This window comes from Sorex fumeus, unplaced genomic scaffold (assembly GCF_029834395.1).
Source record: "Sorex fumeus unplaced genomic scaffold, SorFum_2.1 ptg000037l, whole genome shotgun sequence".
NCBI classification, from domain to species: domain Eukaryota; kingdom Metazoa; phylum Chordata; class Mammalia; order Eulipotyphla; family Soricidae; genus Sorex; species Sorex fumeus.
In genome coordinates, this window is record NW_026606094.1 from 24,926,462 (window position 1) to 24,947,266 (window position 20,805).

The 20,805-nt window shown below is 38.9% G+C and overlaps 1 protein-coding gene and 1 pseudogene across 1 annotated transcript in view; one reads left to right on the forward strand and one right to left on the reverse strand.

Moving 5' to 3' along the window:
- The window catches only part of PIK3CG (phosphatidylinositol-4,5-bisphosphate 3-kinase catalytic subunit gamma), a 33,088-nt gene extending 16,186 nt beyond the window's left edge, over positions 1–16,902 (reverse strand). Inside the window, exons 1-8 of the mRNA XM_056118505.1 lie at positions 14,902–16,902; positions 11,130–11,195; positions 10,791–11,016; positions 8,661–8,764; positions 5,119–5,265; positions 3,247–3,337; positions 2,324–2,454; positions 1,147–1,258 (exon numbers count right to left, since the gene is read on the reverse strand). Of these exons, the coding sequence (XP_055974480.1) occupies positions 1,147–1,258; positions 2,324–2,454; positions 3,247–3,337; positions 5,119–5,265; positions 8,661–8,764; positions 10,791–11,016; positions 11,130–11,195; positions 14,902–16,902 (2,878 nt within the window). The remainder of the gene's footprint in view (positions 1–1,146; positions 1,259–2,323; positions 2,455–3,246; positions 3,338–5,118; positions 5,266–8,660; positions 8,765–10,790; positions 11,017–11,129; positions 11,196–14,901) is intronic.
- On the forward strand, positions 6,598–6,697 carry LOC130027845 (uncharacterized; annotated as a pseudogene).
- Positions 16,903–20,805: the final 3,903 nt, after the last annotated feature.

The following is a 20,805-nucleotide window of genomic DNA, read 5'->3' on the forward strand; positions in this document are numbered from 1 at the left end:
AAACTCCCTGATGATGACATATTAGAGTATGTCTAATATGTCATCTGATATGTCATCATCAGGCTCAAGACTCTTAGCTCCTTGTACACTCTGAATAGACTGACATTTCACTTCACTTATGGGAGAGGCATTCTACCTTTTGCTTTTAGATAATCTGACAGAATTCAATCATTTTGATTCTCCTCTGGGTCAGTTTTTACCATTGTCGCCACCACCACAATTATCACCATCTCTTTTCTTTCATACAGTGTGATACCAGATGCCCGTAAACATAGGATCTCATTTGACTCTCAGAGAAAGTAGGCCATTTATCCCAATATGGTGCTTTTCCTGGACTCAACTTTTCGATTAATAGAACATTTCAGATTTAAAGATATCTGGAAGTTTTCAATTGGTTTTTGCAATATTCAGCACTTAATCATGGCCACCTTTGCTTGTTTCTAAAATACGATCTTAGTTCTAGCCACTCTATGACCTTTTTCTCCTTAGATCTCATTTATTTACCTGTTTATTTGGTTTTTTTTTTGGTGGGGGGATCACATTCATCAGTGATTAGGGAACATGCAGTGGCAGGGATTGAACCTGGGGCTCCTGCACGCTTAGCTTGTACTGCAGTCCTTTGAGAATTGCATGGCTCTTCCAAGCTCATTTCTTGCACCATCTCTTCCCCACTCCTGCATTCTTTCTAGGTTAATCACAACATGACTCCCTAAATGATAATGACATTAAAATATATGCTCCATATATCTGAACTTCATTCAAAAACTTACTGTGAAGGTAAATAGAGGGAATGAGAAATTAGTGTTCTATGGGTACACTGTATTAGTTATGGAAGATGAAAATATATTCCGGATATAGCAGTGATTATTTAACCATGTGGATAGACTTAATGCCACTAAATATTTCAATTAAAAATGGCTATAAATGGGAAGGAGTGAAGTATAGTGGGTAACACACATTCCTTGCACCTGTGGCTGACCCATGTTCAATTTCCAGTACCCCATATTGTCACTAAAACACTACCAGGAGTGATCCCTAAGCATGGATGTGGCCCCCCCCCAAAAAATAAATGTCAAAATGGTAAATTTTATGCTATGTCTATTTTACCACAGTTATAACAAAAGAACCCCAATACAATAAACTCACCTGTCTCTGTGATCATAATATTGTCATTGTGTCTGTCACCTATTCCAAGAACAAAGGTTGCCACACAGTAGCCAGCACAGGAATAGACAAACCTCTCCACAGCCGCCTGAAACTAATCAAAATGCATCTGAATATTCCTTGTGTTCTAACTACAAAGAGCAGCATAAATCTATTATTAATGATGGAGCCCGCTCCCTCTCAGAGAGCCTGGCAAGCTACAGAGAGTATCCTGCCACACGGCAGAGCCTGGCAAGATCCCTGTGGCGTATTCGATATGCCAAAAACAGTAACAACACAATGAAAACGTTACTGGTGCCCGCTCAAGCAAATAGATGAACAACAGGAGGACAGTGCTACAGTGCTACCCAACTTGACAGTATTTATTTGGGAATTATTTCAAGAGTTCTGCATGATTTCATGACTGTTCTATCAAAGGTCAAGTTTCTCATAGATCTATTAATATTTAGGTCAAAAATCAATAAATTACAGTAGCACAAGGTACAGACAAGAGTAAAAATGCAACAGTAATTAAAGGACTCACTTCCTCTTCTAGCTTCATTTACTAAAAACTGTATCGGATTCGTAATTCCTCTTCCTTCAGCGAACATTATGTTTTGCTTGTGACCAATTCAAGTGTGCGTGAGTTCAGATAGTTTCGGTATAACAGACTAATAACTTCTACAAATTACACTTACCACCCCCCCACACAAAGATTGCTAACTATGCAAATGAGACATGTAGAAAAATCAAAGCCATCTAATGACACAGCTTGTGATGGCTTCAGCATATGTACTTCAGAGGAATGGTGGGACATTTTAAGTATCTATAATTTACCATTTAGATTAGAGTGCTGTGGTAAATTATAAATGTATACAGTTTATGGTTTTCCTCCTGAACAACAAAAACAGACATAGAAAGTGCTAACAAATTATTTTTGCATGAAACCCAATATTACTCAGAGCATGCTTGATACTCAAAATAGAAGCCAAGGGTCCTGAACTTCTGAACACTTGGGTTTTACAGAGCACCATGGGTAAGCCTGCAGAACCCACCCACCTCCTTTGACAGTCTCAGAAGTAAGGAACTCCCCTGCGGAGAGCCTTTAGGAAAAAGTGCAACCACTCTTGTTATGTAAATGAAAACTTTGGAGCTTCTGGGCAAAAAAGCAGGAGCTCACCTTTTCTTCAAGGGGACATTTTTCTTTGAGCCAGTGATGCAAGACTTCATCTTTAAATGCACCTGTGTTGCCCACCGTGCTTTGCTGGATCTTGGCAATTGTTGTGGCATCTTTCACTATCTCTATCATTCCTACAAGAGGAAGCACAGTGTTTAAAACAAAGATGGGCTACGTAGGGCCCTGGAGGAGGAACTGGCTATGTTTTTGTAGCTGGAAGGCAGAGGGCTTCATCCACCCATTTTCAAGGTTCGTGCTGTTGGTTTTTCTTTGGAAGGAAAGTAAGAGGAGATGTGGAGTGTGGAAGTGATGTGGGACTATGGTTTCAGTGTCCACAAAGGAAAAGAGGAAAGGGTGGGTTTTAAAGGTTATTCTTAAAAGCATATACGTGCTGAGCACATCCTTCTTCTCTTGGCAACCTATACCTTTTCCTTTTTTAATTGCAGGGTCACATGGAAATGGTTTTGTACAGTTTTCAAATAGGAAATGGAACAAAAATGTTTGATTGAAACTAAATGTTAAGTGTCTATAAAAGCACCTAAGATTAGAGTAATAGCTTTGATAATGTGAGTTCTGGGATATTAAAATAAGTGACAGATCTCTCTATTTTTAAATGTTACTTGTGAGAAAGAAATTTAATGTGCAATGAAAGGAGTTAGAGTTAAGAGCTGGAGAAGTAGAGGCGGGAACAATTTCTTACTAAAATCACTTCCATGTATAGTCACAAGGATTTGAATTGAGCATTCATGTGTTTTCAATACAACCATATTAAATGGAGAATCACATTCAGCAGGCTTGGAACATTTTCTTCCTTTCTATATGGCTTATGGTGACAATTTTCCAGTTACTAAGTGCCTACACAGAAGGAATTATGATCTTTTATAGCAAGCTGAGTGCTATATTCATCTCCTGAGGTAACCACATACCTATTTTGTCACCAGTTGAAATACAGCCATATGGCAAGAGGCACAGATCCAAAGATTCTTTCTCCCAAATGGACTCCATGATTCGTAGAATCTAAGCATCAAACACAAAAAAATGTTACCAGAGATGAATGTTTGTATGATACCATGTATTCTTCCCAAGAAAACATCATTTAAAATATAAAATACATAATTTATAAAATGAATTAAATATTAAAGAATAATATAAAATAAAAATATAAAATATGTAATTAACAACTACTTTTATTAACTGTGTATTTTAAAGCTTTTCTTTCTAGAGAGTCTCTTAATTTTGATCCCTGAGATAAAGATAAAAGGCAGAAAATTACTTTGGGGGTAATTTTAGACAAGTTTCATTTATTCAAATATTCCTTTCTACTTACATTTATTTTACCTTTGTGATTAAAAAAACTTTCCTCTCAAAAATTCTTCAAGGCACTCAGCTATAATCAAAGAAACCATAACAGCTGATGATAGCTATGTTTACCATGTGAATTGTATTAACCCTCTAGTATGGATATGATTGCTATTCTCATTCAAAGAGTGAAGAGACTGAGGTTTAAATTGAACTTAAATAACTTGACCTTGCCTAACAAATTATATGCCTCAGCAACAAAACAAAGCAGTATATAAAACGGAAAGTGGAAAACTTCCATCAAAATAAAAGGGCGAACAGTTTACCAAGAGTAATACAAAAGATTCTATGGATGTAAATGAAATTTAATACATTTTCAATATGCTTGCAGGATTTCCTTTTTTCCCCTTAAAGAACACTTTCAAAACAATGCATATACCATTCTTGAAAAGAAAGCAAGACAATAGTTATTGTTTCCACATTAGAAACAAAAGAAAAAAAAGCATGGGATTTAAAAAGAGGGTAAGCTGCCACAGAGGCAGGGTGGGATGGGGGGATGGGTGTGGGAGGGATACTGGGATCCATGGTGGTGAAAAATGGGCACTGGTGGAGGGATGGGTACTTGATCATTGTATAATTGAAACCCAAGCACAAAAATTTGTAAATCTACAAGTGTACCTCATGGTGTTCCACTAATAAAAATTAAAAAATAAATAAATAAATAAAATAAAAGAGGGTAAGTTTTTAAACAGACTACACTAATATCATGGTTTGCCTACTTGAAATAACTCTGATTAAATATTAGAAATGATGTTACCTCAACAATGTGAAACCACTAGAATATGGCGAGTATTCCATTATGTTTCTTGAATTTAGAATTAATGCAGTGTTGCCAGATTTTATGAATGTGATTAGCGTTGATACCTTCCCCTTCTCATTCCACTTTAGTAAAACTTTCACAGTGGTCACTTAACTACATTATTCTTCTATCACTTATTTGCTCATCTGCTCTTCCCTTCTTATCTAATTTTTCACTTGGGTTTGTGCTTGTGGCACATGCATTTAAGAAGAAAATCTCATATGTATGAATTCATTTACCTATGAATAGGGATAAAGTGTCTCTAGGGATATTACTAGTAATAGTAATACTAGTAATACTAGTGTCTCTAATATTCTATGCTATCTCTATTTTAAGTTACCATACCAAGAGTGGGTTGTAGAAAAAGAACATGAGTGAAGGAAGTAGATTGAGCAATTTGAGAATGCTGGACATGTATATTCTCAGAAATTGGCAGAACTGTGATGCTTACTGGATTGTGTAATAGTGATCTAGTAATGATCATACATATTCTCTCAGAAAAACTATTGTATAATCTTTGATCACTGTCAAGCAGAGAAATTGGACTAGAAACAGCAGAAAACAGTCTTAAAAATAACATACATCATATACAGAAATATTTTCTCAGATAGTTGGGGAAAAGTCCTTATCAGAAGCATACTTGCAAAATCAGCATGTCTTGGCGGAGATCATCCCCATGTTTAAAGATAATTCCAATAGTTTCGTTTGATCGGGCTGTGGGGTCTGCACATTTAAACTCCAGCCACAGAGGCTTCTTTTTTGAAGCCATCACTTTGCACTTCTCAACCTGTAAAGGAATAGTCATATAATAGCCTAAATACAATGTGTACACATCGGGAACTAAAATCCTTTGGCAAATCCCTAGTATAAATATCCATTTGGGTAAATATATAGGAAGCATTCTTGTCCCTTTTGAAAATGTTTTATGAGAGAAATTTACAGTACTTAAACCCGGGCTTCTCACACTGTGTTCTAGAGGCGCTGAGAGTCAGTGGCAATGCTGTAGGGCTGTAGCAGGCCCCATCTACTGCTCTTCTGGAACTCTAGTGCTCCAATGTTCCCTTAATCATGAAGCAGTATCACTGTAACACTGTCCTTCCATTGTTCATCAATTTGCTTGAGTGGGCACCAGTAACGTCTCCATTGTAACTTGTTGTTCCTGTTTTTGGCATATCAAATACACCACAGGAAGCTCGCCAGGCTCTGCTGAGCGGGCAGGATACTCTGGGTTGGCTGCATGCAAGGCAAACGCCCTACCCACTGTGATGAAGCAGTATGACTTCTTTTTTATTTATACATTTATATATTTTAATATATTATTCTGTTTTCTGTTTATATATTTAGCCACTCCCCTGAGATTTAATTATAAATTAGAGTACTACTTCTACCACTGTGTATCATAGACCATAAGCCAAGCCTAAGATAACATTTAATGGTAATAAGTAGAAATCTAACACTTTGGTGCAGTGTCTTCTCTTACTAAACATATCCCAGGACATAGAAAGTTCAAGATTGGGGAAAGGTGACTGAGTAGCCACCCACTTCAGAAGTGAGCTGATAAACATATGATATTATTATACATGATCAATATTTGTTTAAGTTGTAGTTGGAACATTTAAGGGGCAATTTCAAAAACTCAAACTTTGGAGTTTTAGCTAAAAGTGATTTCACCGGGATCAAAAATGAGATGTGGTCTTTATAAAAATAAATACATTTCTGAAGCTGTATCAATATGTCATGAATCCTACCATTCTATAACTGAAGTAGTGGATCATGTTTGATTTTGGTATAGAGCCAATTTATTAATAATTGTTTATAAAATACAAAATGCCGTAGCAGAAGTTCTTGTCCAACTGGAAACAACTAGAAACTGAGTGAAATATTGGAAAAAATCAGATACTTGATAACAGACAAAGTAGGATGATGACTCTGGAAAGATGGGGTCAAATGAGGTGAGCCTTGTAATTGCTTCTCCCACTTTTCTTCCTGGGGCAATTTCTAAGCTACAGCACAGAAAAAGACACTCCGGAGAGAACCCAAGGTCTAGAGGCTTACAATGCACTTAACTGAAATTCCAGAATGAGAGGTGAGAAGAGGAGACAGAAGAAATATAGTCTGAGTGCTCCCTTAGATAGCACATAGCTTGAAACAATACAGAGAAGATTAGCATGACCCCATGCAAGGATGACATAAACATTTGTGAAATGTTTCCCATTTCTGTGTGTGGAATCTAAAAGATAATATAAGAGAACAGATTGGTGGTATCCCAAGTTGCAAGGGTGGGAGAGGTCTTAGATAATGGATAAAATGGGTGGCAGTGATCAAAAGTACCAACATCCAGTAATAAATAAGTCATCAGTGTATAATGTACAGTATGGTACCGGTAGTCAATAATATTTTATTGCATGTTTGAAATCTGATAAGAAATAGATATTGAAAGTTCCCTTCATTAAAAAAGGTGATTTTCTATCATGACACCCGATAACTAAACTTACTGTGATTATGTTGCACCATATATAAATATCAAAAGATTATATTGTGCATCTGAAGTTAATATAATGTTAATATTAGTTAACATGCCAATAAATTAACTGGCTAAAATTTTTCCAATTTGATAAAATTATAGTTACAAATATACCAAACACAGTAACAAGTCTCACAATGGAGATGTGCTTGAGCAAATGGAGGAGCAACAGGAGGACAGTAACAGTAACATTAATAGTTACAAGAGGTTATAGAAATAGCTCAAGTGATAAACACATTCTAAGTATGTGCATGGCCCTGAGTTCAATCCCTCCCAACCCATGGTTTCCCTAAAACATTGTTGAGTATAACCTGGTGGCTACTGAACATTGCTGGTACCAAGCATTGAAACATCAGGCCTGTACCACCTCAGTAATCATAGCTGGTCATGCTCTTTGCTACCCCCATTTCCAGGACCAATAGAGTATAGCCTCTATTTAAAAATAAGATAATTGGGGTTGGAGCCATAGTACAGCGGGTAGGTGGTTTGCCTTGCACACAGTCGACCTGTTGTCCCTTGTGCACAACCAGGAGCAATTCCTGAGTGCAGAGCCAGGAGTAACCCCTGAGTACCAACAAGTGTGGCCCAAAAAGCCAGAAAGCAAATTCAGGTAAACACATATAATGTACAGAAATTAAAAATAAGAATGTTTAGGAGAATTATCAAAAATATGCTAGTCATAATAAATGCTGCTGAGAGCGCAAAATCCAGTCAACTCATATTTCTATACCCAGAGAAAATATCTATAAGCACATAGTTAAAATAAAGAATTATTCAGATAAATAAAAGATGAAGGGCTGGAAAGGTAGGATAGGGGTTAAGGTGCTTGCATTGCATTTGGTTTGATTACATGGCATCTCTTATGGTTCCCCTGAGTGTGGTCCAAAAGCCCTTATTTCCCTCAGAAAGATGAAAGAATTATCAGAAGACTTACACTATATAAAAAGTACTGGAAGTTGAAGGACAATAATGCCCGTTGGGACCAAGAGATAGTACAGCACTTGCTTTGCACAGGGCCAACCCATATTTGGTCTCCACAGCCTTCCAGGAATGATCTCTGATCAGATCTCTGATCTGAACCAGGAATATGCTCTGAGCACTGCCAGGTATGACCCCAAATTTTTTAAAAAGTAATGCAAGTTGGTCACATGAACTATATAGACTACAGAGTAAAGCAACGACGAATACCCAAATAGTGAAATGACCACAGAACCTGTGGTCTGCGATGGGTAGGGAGTAGGGGAGGGGGCTGGATAAAGGTGAAGGCTAAGAGAAAAGGAACAGAGAAACATTTTCTAGACCATTTTTCTGGACATATATTCTATATTATCATATATTTATGTGTCAAAATTTACTTAGCTGTACAAAAAATGGACAGTTTGTAGTATGTAAATGATTCCTCAGGAAAACTGATGTAAAATAAATGAATGGGCTGGGTACCTTAATGGTAGAGTCTATGTCTTGCATATATGAGGCTTTGGATTTGATTTGACATTGAATAAAAAGTGATGGCTTCTGCCTGGCCTTGTGGCTCTGCATACCTAGTGTTCAGAGAAGGGTTTAACCACAGCTCGTTGCAGCATCCCTGTCTCTTATCTCTTGGGCCCACAGAACAAATAGAGACATTGCCATGGCATACAGACCAGGTGAAGACTTACCACCAGGGCTCCAGCTCTTAGTCCTGGGTCATATGGAACTCTAAAGCTTTGGGGGAGATTAGAATCCTTTAAATTTTCAAGCTTTTGCTTAAGTTGGGAAATAACTGTAAATATCAAAAACATAAATAAAAATATGAGTTTAAGAAAATATGAGTTTAAAAAACTATCAATACTATTTAAGGCAGTTCTTAAGGTCATAGCTTCATAACATTCTGTATATTTGATATGTTGTGGAATAGGAGAATAAGGGGTAGGTTTCTGTTTTTTGAAGAATTAACTTTTCAAATCTGAGCATGTACATATACTATAATATGCATTAATATGTTCATTAAAATGCATAGAATACCAAGATAATCAGGTAAAGAGGGCATTTTTGAGAGTAATTAATTAATATTTTAGTTTTCTTTCTAACATATGGAACTAAGACCTGCCATCTAATTTGAAGAACAGACCTTGACGGCCATATTAAAAGAAATTCATTTACACTTCTGCAAATTCCTTTCAAAAGAGGAAGATAGATTGCATGGAGATGATATGACAGTCTTAAGATCTTAAAGGCAAAAATACTTAAATTCAAAATTAATACCTGAATTATAGACTGGAGGTCGGTACAATTGTTTTCCCCCCCACTTTTTTGGCTTTTTTGGGTCACACCTGGCAATGCATAGGGGTTACTCCTGGCTCTGCACTCAGGAATTACCACTGGCAGTGCTCAGGGGACCATATGGGACGCTGGAATTGAACTCGGGTCTTCCGCGTCCAAGGCAAACGCCCTACCTGCTGAGCTATTGCTCCAGCCCCTGTTTCCCTTTCTTAAATAAAAGTAAAACTAAATAGGATTATTATTACCTATTATTACCTAATATTATTATTTCCACGTGGAAATTCACAATACTGAAAATTTTAAATAGTGACTAGGTTTTTGTTTAGAAAAGCCAGAGGTTTGGGCCTCGTTAAATGAAAATGTTGAGCATGTGAATATGTATGTATCTCCTTTTGTTTAAAGCTCATGTAATTTATTACATCAGATGGATCTACAGTTTCAGTATTGATCAGGAGAGCCCGGCAAGCTATCGAGAGTATTCGATATGCCAGACACAGTAACAACAAAGTCTCCAATGGAGACGTTACTGGGCCCGCTCGAGCAAATCGACGATCAACGGGAGGGCCTTTACCTTTACCTTACCTTTACCTATGGGAATATAGTGGACCGTGATAGAAGAGGAGAGATTAATTATCCAAAGGCAGTATAGAATTTGTCAGGGTAGGGTAAAGAGACAATATTGAATTTTTTAAGGGGACATACTCTGAAATATGTATAATATATGAATTTATGTGAAAAATTTAAAATAGATCTTTCAGAGTCAGGAGATCATAGAGAGCTTAGGGCGCATGCCAAGCATTACCAGGCTCAGTCCTGGAAGCCCCCAGTATCACCTGAGCAGCATTGCATCTTTGGGCCTTGCACTTAACTGGTGAACTGTTTGGCTGAGATTGGTTGCTTCCAATCTTTTATTGATCCATATCCCCAGACCTACAGGCACCAAAAATGGGAAATTTGGAAATTATATACATATTTTTAAAGATAGAGATAAGAATGTGAAAATATAGGTATAACTCATCTTAGTGTGTATATATATAAAACTATTCTTTAAAAATATGGTTTACATCACAATTTACCCCCGAAATTTAAAATATATTACAATAAATTCACCATTAAGGATATATAAATTCGGGTTGGAGCGATAACACAGCAGGTAGGGTGTGTTTGCCTTGCATGCGACCAACCCGAGTTCGATTCCCAGCATCCCATATGGTCCCCTGAGCACCACCAGGAATAATTTTTGAGTACAGAGCCAGGGTTAATTACTGAGCATCATTGGGTGTGGCCCTCTCTCTATATATATATACAATTGTAATTTTACATAAAATAAAATATATTCACGTGTAATAGAGTAACTTTAAATTTGCTTACTCCATGCAGACAGAAGATGTAAAAAAATAAGGTGTTCATGGCTGCTTTTATGAAGGTACAACTTGCCTTCCAGAAGGAAAAAGAATCGTAGGGATGATGACATTTGGAGTTAATGGCAGATTGAAAGAGAACCAAGAAAGCATGGAGCCCAGTACCTTGGCAACTGACATCATACTTTTCAGCAGAGAGAGATTTGATGTCAATGGTGATCTTCTGTAACATCTCAATTACTTGAACTTGGCGGGTGAAGTCATGTAGCATGGCCATGCCACAGCCCCTCAGATAGGCTTCCAGGATAACAGCAAACCTCTGCTGATAGTGCCGGGACTGGGCTATCTCACTTCTCATGAACCAAAACAAGAAGTGACCAATTCTCTTATTCTGAGAGTAGGAACAAGACAGTTAGAAATCACTGTCACTAATCCAGTAGCTCTATCAGTCCATCAACTCTAACTTTTAACATGTCACACTATTATCAAAATGGAAGTACTTACTCTTAATGCGCGCTTCAGCAGAAATCTGGCAAGGGCACTGTCGTGGTAGGGCTCAAATTTCACAGCCTAAGGGAAGAACACATTGGCATTTTTAGGAGTATATTTCATGTTTGTTCACCAGAAAGGTGATGGGAGAAAGTGGAGCTCTGACTTCTTTGGTTTTTGTGGCAAGGGTGATAAGACTCTTCTTACCCATCACTTTGGTTCACTACTTTCTTTTCTAAGACACGTTGGGCCAGAGTGAACTGGTTGCTTAAGGGTCAGAGCTAAAACTCTTGCTGTGAATCATCTCAAAGGCAAAAAGGGTTGTTTATAGGGAAGAGATAAGGAAGAGGTCGAGATGGCTAGAACAAGTCTATTATAGCAAAAGATGAGAAGTGGCTGGGGAAAATGGACAGGAGAAACATCATACATGAAAGGAGAAAAATATTTGCTAGATGTCAAGCCCCCAGCTTTCATTTTATGTCATGATATGTGTTTGACCTCTCCTGGCAAGTTTCTGAGCTACCTCTGAGGCTTTATTACAAGAAAACCACAAGCCTGGCTCTAACCAGAAGTCACCCTCATGCTGTGCAGATAGATTTGTCCAAACGCATGTTATTATCAATGTTTCTTTAAGTTTAGTAGAATTTAGTCATTTTCCTCTCACTTGCCTAATACAGAACTAATGCACGTGAAAGTTCTGTGACTGAATAAAAGAAAACAAAATGTGAAACTTAAAAAAAATGTGAAGTTGGGGTATTTTTTTTATTCTATTCTCTGTACTTTTCTCTAAGTCTGCAATAGTGCATAATTTTTAAAAACAACAAACTAAGATTGTTTAGATGTATACATAAACTGATAGGGTGAATGTCCCACACAAGCATAAAAAGAGGTTTAACTTAAATATCTCAGAGTGCTTCCTTTGTAAATATAACATTGTCACCCTCATAACCCCAGAGGAAAATAGAAATTCCAATTGCACTTCATTTTTTAAGGTCTGGGAGCTTTTCAATCAGATTTCCAATGCTAACCTTGCTTTTCCAGGTTAGAAGTAATCAATACTAAGTTGATATTATTTCAGTTACATCCATACTTTTAAATGCTTTTTCATGGATCTCAAATAGTTGCCATTGTAAGCTGTAGTTAAGGTTTCCATTCTGAGAGTGTGGTTATTTCGTTGCCAGTACTCATTTCAGAAATTTACTTTGAATTCCTAACTCCAAATGTGAATCTTTTTTACCTTCTTTGTGTTTCACTTCTATAAAGAGCATGCTGCACTCAAAGAGGAGGAGATTTTAAACAGGAATGAATCATTTAGCCATATCTGAAAATGTCACAAAAAGTTTTACAAATGACTACTCTACTTCAAATTTATAACCACAAAGTTGATGTGTATTACTTAGTGACCTTTTTAATTTAAGACACTATTTCCAAGAAGAACAGTATTTACTTTCCACTTCAGCAAAGTTTATAATACAGCAATGAAAAACAATTCATGGGAGCTTTGGGACTTGGGGCAGAGCCCATGCAAAATCTTTTGTATTCTTTTTGTAATGGATAGCTAGAAAATGGAGATATTTTGATTATTCTAGAATATTCATTAGAGTATGTGAGTCTCTGAAGTTGTGGGTAGAGAAAAATAATGAGGATATTTCATAAATGAAAGTAGAGATCAATTGTAATATTTTAAGTTTCTGCATGATAGTATCTAAAAACTCAGTTAAAGTTGCAAATAACCAAAAAAAAACTCATAAAAAAAACCTCCAGGGACTGTCTATTAATCTAGGTAATTAGGGATGGAGAGATAGCACAGCCGGTAGGGTGTTTGCCTTGCACATGGCCGATCCAGGTTCGATTCCTCCATTCCTCTCCCTCTCAGAGAGCCCAGAAAGCTACCGAGAGTATCCTGCCTGCACAGCAGAGCCTTACAAGCTCCCCGTGGCATATCTGATATGCCAAAAACAATAACAGCAAGTCTCACAATGGAGACGTTACCAGTGCCTGCTCAAGTAAATTGATGAACAATGGAAGGACAGTGCTACAGTGCTAATCATCAGACAAATTAGTGTCTAACACTTATCCTGTCTAATCCAAAGTATCTCAAGTCAAGCATCATCTACTCAGAGCTAAAAACGTATTTATTTATTTATTTATTAATGTAGGAGTACTGCTATTTATCCAGCCACTGATTAAGCTGACTGAAGCAGGCATGAACTCTACATCACTTTTTAAAAAAATTTTTTAATTGAATAACTGTGAGATAGACCATTACAAAGCTGTTAGTGATTTGGTTTCACTCATATAATGATTCAACACTCATCTCTCCACCAGTGTACTTTCCCACAACCAATGTCCCTCATTTCCCTCCCACCATACCCCACCCTCCTTCCCCCAAGTCTGTCTCTATGGCAGGCAGTTTTCTTTTTCCTCTCTCTTTCCTTTTCCTTTTGCACATTATGGTTTGCAATACAAACCAATAGGTCATCATGTTTGTTCAGGGTGTTTGGTATTTTTATCAGGAAGGTAAAGCCAGAGTAACTTTTAAACTGAGTGGCAGCTTTGGAGTGTGGATGAGACTGCCAAGGCTTCTGGAATTACAGGGAGCTGGGGGGAGGTAGCCCATCCTGACCTCAAGAAAGTCAGGAGATTTTAGTTACAAAACCCACATACTCCAATTTAATGGCTAATTTAATCTAAGTAAAACATACCCAGGAAGCTGATTTTCTCCTAATACTTGTAGTCCATCCCCCTAGCATCTGTCATGATTTGTTTTTAATATTTGTTTGTATGTGTAATCAGTTCATTTAAGTTTTTTCCAAGACATCACAAGCTAGAAGTGGAGAGAGGCAGTCTCCGTTTGGATCACTGCTCTCTAACCGGTGTTCAGAAAGGAGCAAGTACTCAGTACGTGCTATAGAATGAATGAATGACCACATCTGTGTTCAAAAATAGCATTTACAATTCCCAGTTCCTTTACTTCCTCTTTTCAAGCAGCACATATAATAAAAAATAGCTCTAGTAAGCAGGAGGAACTGTTCCTCTTTTATTTAAATTCCTAAGCAAATCTTAGGGAAATCACTTAGGCTGTATGAATTCCAAGGAAATGCGATATCAGATCTGACTATAGGGAACAGGTTTTCCAGCTCCCACCCAGATATGAGTCAAATTTCTAAGATTCATAATTCTCAGTATCTCTTAATGGTGATAAATGAGACCAGAGAGTAAGATCATGACTTGCTGGAGTGTACGAGAGTGACACTGGATGTGTGTAGACAGTTGGGAGGCAGGGAAAACAGCAGAGCCTGAAGTCACAGCTCCTGAATTTGCATTGTGGTCTCCTTTCAACGTGTATAACCCTGAGCCAGTTAACTCAGTGCCTCAATTTCCTGAAATGTAAAATGCAGAGGTTAATTTGACCTCCATCATAGTTGCTGGAGAGTTAAATGAGGCGAACACATTAAAAACACTTAAATCACTGGGAGTCATGGCTCAAGGCATGCCAAACCCATCATTAATATAATAATGAGGACAAAGTACACCCGCAGAGTGAAGATCTCTTAATAGTCGAAATCCAGTCCAAATGTCTTTAAAATGCTTGTCAGCAACCCCTCAACTAATGACAGTTAAAAAAAAAGGAAATGGAACTGTTGACCACTTTTGAGGTGATCTCATCAGACCTACTTTGGTTATGATGGCAAAGGGTATTTGCTGGTAACTGAATGTGTGCCTGTATACATGCAAATGAAGACATTGACAAGAGTGCTGGGTGGGTAACCCCAGCATCTCCTACCTGAACCAACTGTAGCAGATAATGCAGAACATCATCATCCTCCAGGGTTTCCAGTTTCTGAACTGCAATGGCTCTCACATTTTCATCTGAGAAGTTGCAGTCCAGGAGTTGCATGGTTAACCCCACATCCAAAGCACTTTGATCCCAGACCTCCCTTCTGGCTAACAACTGGTATGTTTGGGCCACTATTTCTTGCTGTCCCCATTTCACTGAGCTAAAGAGCTTAGGATAAGCTTTGGGTTGCTTCAGACTTTCATATCTGAAATGCCAGAGCAATTCTTTGTCCTCTGCAGTGAGAGGGTTAAGTGGATCAGTGGCTATAATGGCCTCCAGTTGCTTCCGAAGCTGGTTAGGCATTTCTGCTCGGATTCGGTCCCCTTCAGGGTCTGGAGTGGGCTGGTGCTTAGGCAAAGCAATTGGATGACAATAGCTGTCCAGAAGAATGGAGATGGACATTGAATTCTCCTTGTCTGGGTTGGTTGCTGATGTGAGCTTGTCAGCATTAAAGGTCCCCTGGTCTTCTGCCTTCCCAGATATCTCCCACATATGAAGCACGTATTCCCCATGGCGCAGGAGGAAACGGTGGTCTATGAGCAGCAGGTTCACATAATAGAGAAGCTGGGATTTGCCCTTGGCCTCAATGCCGGAGGTCTCTGCTGATGTCTTGCCAGACAGTGCCAGAGCTTTGCCACAGTAGATCTGGAGATTGAGGAGGGCACCTCTGGGTAGGTCCTTGATTTTGATGTTGAACTCCAGCCACACATTCCATAGCACCTCCTCTGTGAAGGGCTTGGGGCTTGTTCTCCTTTGGCAAAGGACCTGCTGCCCATGCTGGATATTGGCCTCCACCAACACAGTGAGGTCAGTGTTGCGGGGCAGGACGGGAATGTCAATGCCTCTGATCTTGACCCTGAACTTGTGGTTGCAGTCCCACAGGGAGAGGGTGAACACACTCTCATGGTCCTTCCCTTGGATGGTCAGCTGCTCATGGTAGCCGGTAACACCTGTGCAGTCATCTACCAGTGGCCACTCTTCTTTCTTCACCTCATCCATGGCTGGATCTGGTGGGGTGTCCAGCACCAGGTGAATCTCCTCCCCATTCTTGAGGCAGTGTCTCACCCACTGGAAGTTTTTGATGGGCGTCTCGCCTACCAAGTACTCATCGCGGCCGCAGACCCTCAACACAAAGTCCTGTTCGTTTTGGTTCTCGGGGATATCCAACAGAGACTTCTTCTTGGCCATCTTGATGAAGAAGCTCTGGAGGATGGTGCGTGGGGTGTCCTCAACTGACACCTTGATGGTCTGGCTGGTGTTGCTGCGGTGGATGACGATGAAGATGCAGTTATTGACAATCTTCCTGCTCAGGTAGTCCGGGAGGGGCTTAGATGTCACCCAGGGGTGCATGGCGTAGAGCTGGGGATCACGGTCCTCCACCACAGCCAGTCGTGGGGTGACCAGGCGGCGGCGTGTGAATTCAAGCTCGTCATCGTGCACGTTGCTGATATCGGTGACATCGTAGCCCATGAGAGTGGTGAGCTGACGCTGGAAGGCCAGTGTCTCGTTGGAGGGTGCCTGTCGCTGTACCACGTGGATCTGGCCTGGGCTCTTGGGCAGCGCCTTCCAGTAGTGCAGACAGTCGAGGGTCTGCACCACCTGGTACTTGTCATAGATCTCGTACCACTGTTCCTCCTTCTGGTAGAGCAGCAGGAAATGAGCTGGGTCCTGCTTACGGTAGAAGTCAGACTCTGAGCTGGTCTCCAGGGCACGCAGCCACATCTGAGTCTTCATCTTCTCCACATTGCAGTGGCCAGCCACCTGCAGCACCGTCGTCTCAGGGGTCTTGCTGTGGCGCTGGTTGGTAGGCAGCACAAACTCAATGGGGATGAGCTCCATGGAGGACAGGCTGGCGACCTTGCTGTGCAGTTTCATCTTTCTGCTGTCGTCTCTCAGAATCACAGCTGCTCTCGGGTCTCCAGCCCTGTGCCCTGTGCCATGGGGCATGGGAACACAGGAGGTGGTCACTGGAAAGGTACTCTTCCATTACATGCCCCTGCAGAAAGAGGAACAGCACATGGATGGCTGCATGTACATGGGAATGCAAGGGGTGTGTGTAATAAGATCCTTATATATAAGGTGTTATATATACATGGATACATAGCACCACATATCCAAAATGCGTATGAATCCTGGCCCCTCCTCTTAGAATCTGAGCAACCTGAGCTAGTTACAGCATCTCCAGACCCGCCTCTTTTCGTATCTGTCATATGGGGTTCAGATCATACCCCTGAAAAGGGAGGTACGAATTCAGTGAGGTCATAGGCCAGGTCAGTATGAGTGCAGTGCAGGGGTTATAAAGGTGCAGGAATCATTTTCTCAACTTTCCAATAGGTTCAAATATTTACTTAAAAGAAAGAGAGACTGGTCTGGAGATAGAGTATAGGCTTTAAAGTGTTTGCCTTGCACCTCAGTTCTATCACTACCACCAGATACGGTCCCTGAGCACCACCAGGAATAAATCCTGAGCATCAATGGGTTTGGCCCAACCACCTCCCCTTCATAAAAAGGGAGCAAAAGTCAGAGTTGGAAATACAGTACAGCAGGTAGGGCACTTTCTTTGCATGTAATCTACCTGGGTTTGATCCCTGGAATACCATATGGACCCTCATGCACCACTGGAAGTGATTCCTAAGCACATAGCTAGGAATTACCACTGAGCATTGTTGGGCATGGCCCAAAACCAAAAATAAAAGAGAGAGAGGAGAGAGAAAGTGGAGTGGAGAGAGAGAGAGAGCGAGAGAGAGAGAGAGAGCACACAAAAGGCCTACTATGTATAGCTTAAGTGGTGACTGTGGTTCTTAAGTTTACTGAAAGCCAGAATTAAATCATCCACTCAAAGAATCAAGTCCTGATATACAGGGGCCATAGGCAATGCTTAAAAAATCAACGCCAAAGCCTGACATCCCCATTGTTCAGTCTCGCCATCCTCTGTGGGACTCAGACACTTTACACAGCCAGTTGCATGGTCTCTATTTTTAAACCAGTCAAACCCGGGATTTACTCTCAACTTGACTTCCTCTCTTTCTTTGAATCCCCCTTGCCACTTTATTTTTAGTTAATAAAGGTAGTCATTTCATTCATAAAACTCAAAAGAATTCTAATTGGTAACACTGAAAATATATATTTGCATCTATTTTAAATTTTGAATCATAAAATATGTAAACGTTCTGGCTGTCATTGTTATCACAGAGTAGTATCTCAGTAGAGTTTTCAAAGCCTGGATTCTCCTAATATGAACGTCTGGGTGAATTTTTTGTTGTATCAATTTTTTCCATCTGTCTCTCCTTTATAAAGCAGAAAGGCCACTGGATAGAAAACAGGATTCCTGGATTCTAATGACCTACTACTGTTTGGACTCTAGTAAACTATACAACTACTTTTTGTGATTATTGTTTAATATTTTCATTTCTATATAACATTAAAAATTTCTACAAATATTTAATATAAATACATACAAAACACTTAAGTTTTTCTAGACTATATTTAGAGACTCATAATATAGAAATATTTAAAATATTTCAGTAGAAACATGAATACACTGTTTTGATTTGGAAATTGCGTATCACATTATAAGATATCTTCTAGACAAAAATCATCCAATGAGGCAAATATCAATGTTTCAGGAAACACATTTTCCTTACTTCAATGACTAATATGAAACTCACTACTTAATTTCTTAAGAATAATGGAGCAGATGGCATATACCGTAAAAGAAGAATTTGATTAAAAGATAAGTTTCAAAGGTCTAAGCTTTTGTGCAAATTTTGACTTAAACTTATAAAGCCAGTATTCCTAAAGAACTATCTTGTAGCTTAAAACATTTAATACTTGGTCTTTTGCTACATTACAGAATAAAAATAATAACACATATACTATATTCATATTGACACTTATTTGAAATAAATTGATTCAAACCTAGGCAACACACATGCATACTGCCTCAGTGATATCAAACAGACAACAGAAAACAGAAAACAGACTGACTATATACTCACTGCTTTCCTTTCTGGTTGTGGCTAGGAAACTTTGTCCTTTGACAACAAGATGATAGAAGCACGGCAAGCTCAGTAATCACTAAGAGTGTACTTGTAAGACCACAAAGCCTGGCTGACACAGACTCCAGGAATCTCCCTCTTTCTCCTAAAAGAGACAAACAAAAATGGCTCGTGCACCTGCAAATCTATTGCCAGAACTTTGTGGCTATTCACATGTCTATGTTTGAATTAGACAATGAAACAGAAACATTCTGGGGTAAGTATCATGTCAAGCACCAACAGGAGTTCAGATAAAAATATCCAAGTCAAGAAGGAAGTGTCACTATTCTGAGTCAGACTCAACAAAGGGCAAAAAATAGAGGGAAACAATACCTGATAAAGTAATGGAGGCGATGATGCTGAAGGATCATTTGTTTAAATTTTGAAAGCAAAAATAATTCAAATCTACCCGATGTGCTCTAAACCCTTCTGCTTTTCTAAGTCTCCCTCATATCCAGATGCAGAGGAAGTACTGCAGTTACCAGGAAGGAAGTTTTAACCACGTTGATTATTGGTGCGTTTGCTCATTTTAAAAGTGTCAGAAATGCATTTCCTGTTATAACACAGGGCACAAAGCAGGAGAATGAACAGGTTTTTTTTTTTTATCATAGACATATAGTTTTTGTACTCTTTGAACTAATTTTTTAAAAGTTTTGAGAAACTAAAACAAAATGACATAGATCTTAAACTGAAAATAGACAATGAGACCTAAACATGTGATATATTATTCTAGATAACTCTAGAGAAACAAACAAAAAAATCTCACATCCATTATATTGGTAGAGACTGGGAGAATAATTTAAAAGAGTGAAAATAAACCCATTAGTTTTATAAAGCTTACCCACACTTAATTAATGTTATCACATGGGAGATCAAACTAATTCTTGTTCATACACTGTAAATAAGGGATGGGGCAAGGAGACCTCAAGACCTAATGATCTTGAGGACCAATTGGTCAAACTGAACATTTTCAAAGACAAGTTTTAGGAGCTTATATACTTGGGATAGTTCAGAAATAGTTTGTGTTTTTGTTTTTCCCTAAAACTTTTAGGATCTAAAATGTTACTGGTTCAAACTGAAAGTATTATTACATATGTGTGCATATCTGTGTTGGAGGTATTGGTTTGATATAAATAATGGTTCTTTGAGGGCATAATATTATGCCCTCATATATATATTATATATAATATATATATATATGGGCAAATCGGGTAACTGACTGAGCATTGTCATACTATCAGGGAAATAGCCTACGGGAGGTTGGCTTCTGAGTCCTCCTGGAATGGATAATTCCATAGTAAAGTCATTCTAAATCATGTTTAGAGCAGCTGTCTATTTTCCAGTGATCTTAATTCCTTTTAAGAATCTTCAGTCACACTCATATTCCTGGCCAGTGCCCTCTCTCCATCCCAGGCATTCTGGTGCCTGAGTTCATCCGACAACCTGGCTTCTCATAGACTGTCACTGGCTCTCAGGGATAGCAGGATGGCACCAGAGAGCTTTTGGCAGTATGTAATTAAGAGTTCATTTGAATTACTCTGACATCGAGACAAATGATTCTTAGATTTACTTCTTTTAACACAGGCCCCTTGGGTCTTGACTTTCTACAAATAGTACTTTAACAGTTGACATCACCAGACAAACCATTTTGTTTAAAGGCTGCATCACGAGTATTCAGTGGGGACTTACCAGTGTCCCAAAGAATATTCCTACTTGTAGCCACTTTCTTAGGAGCTGGGCAGTCTTAACAGTCTCAAAAACAGTCTACAATCGATTCTGAGGGAAGAGCTAAAGAACCACACTGTTGGAGCTT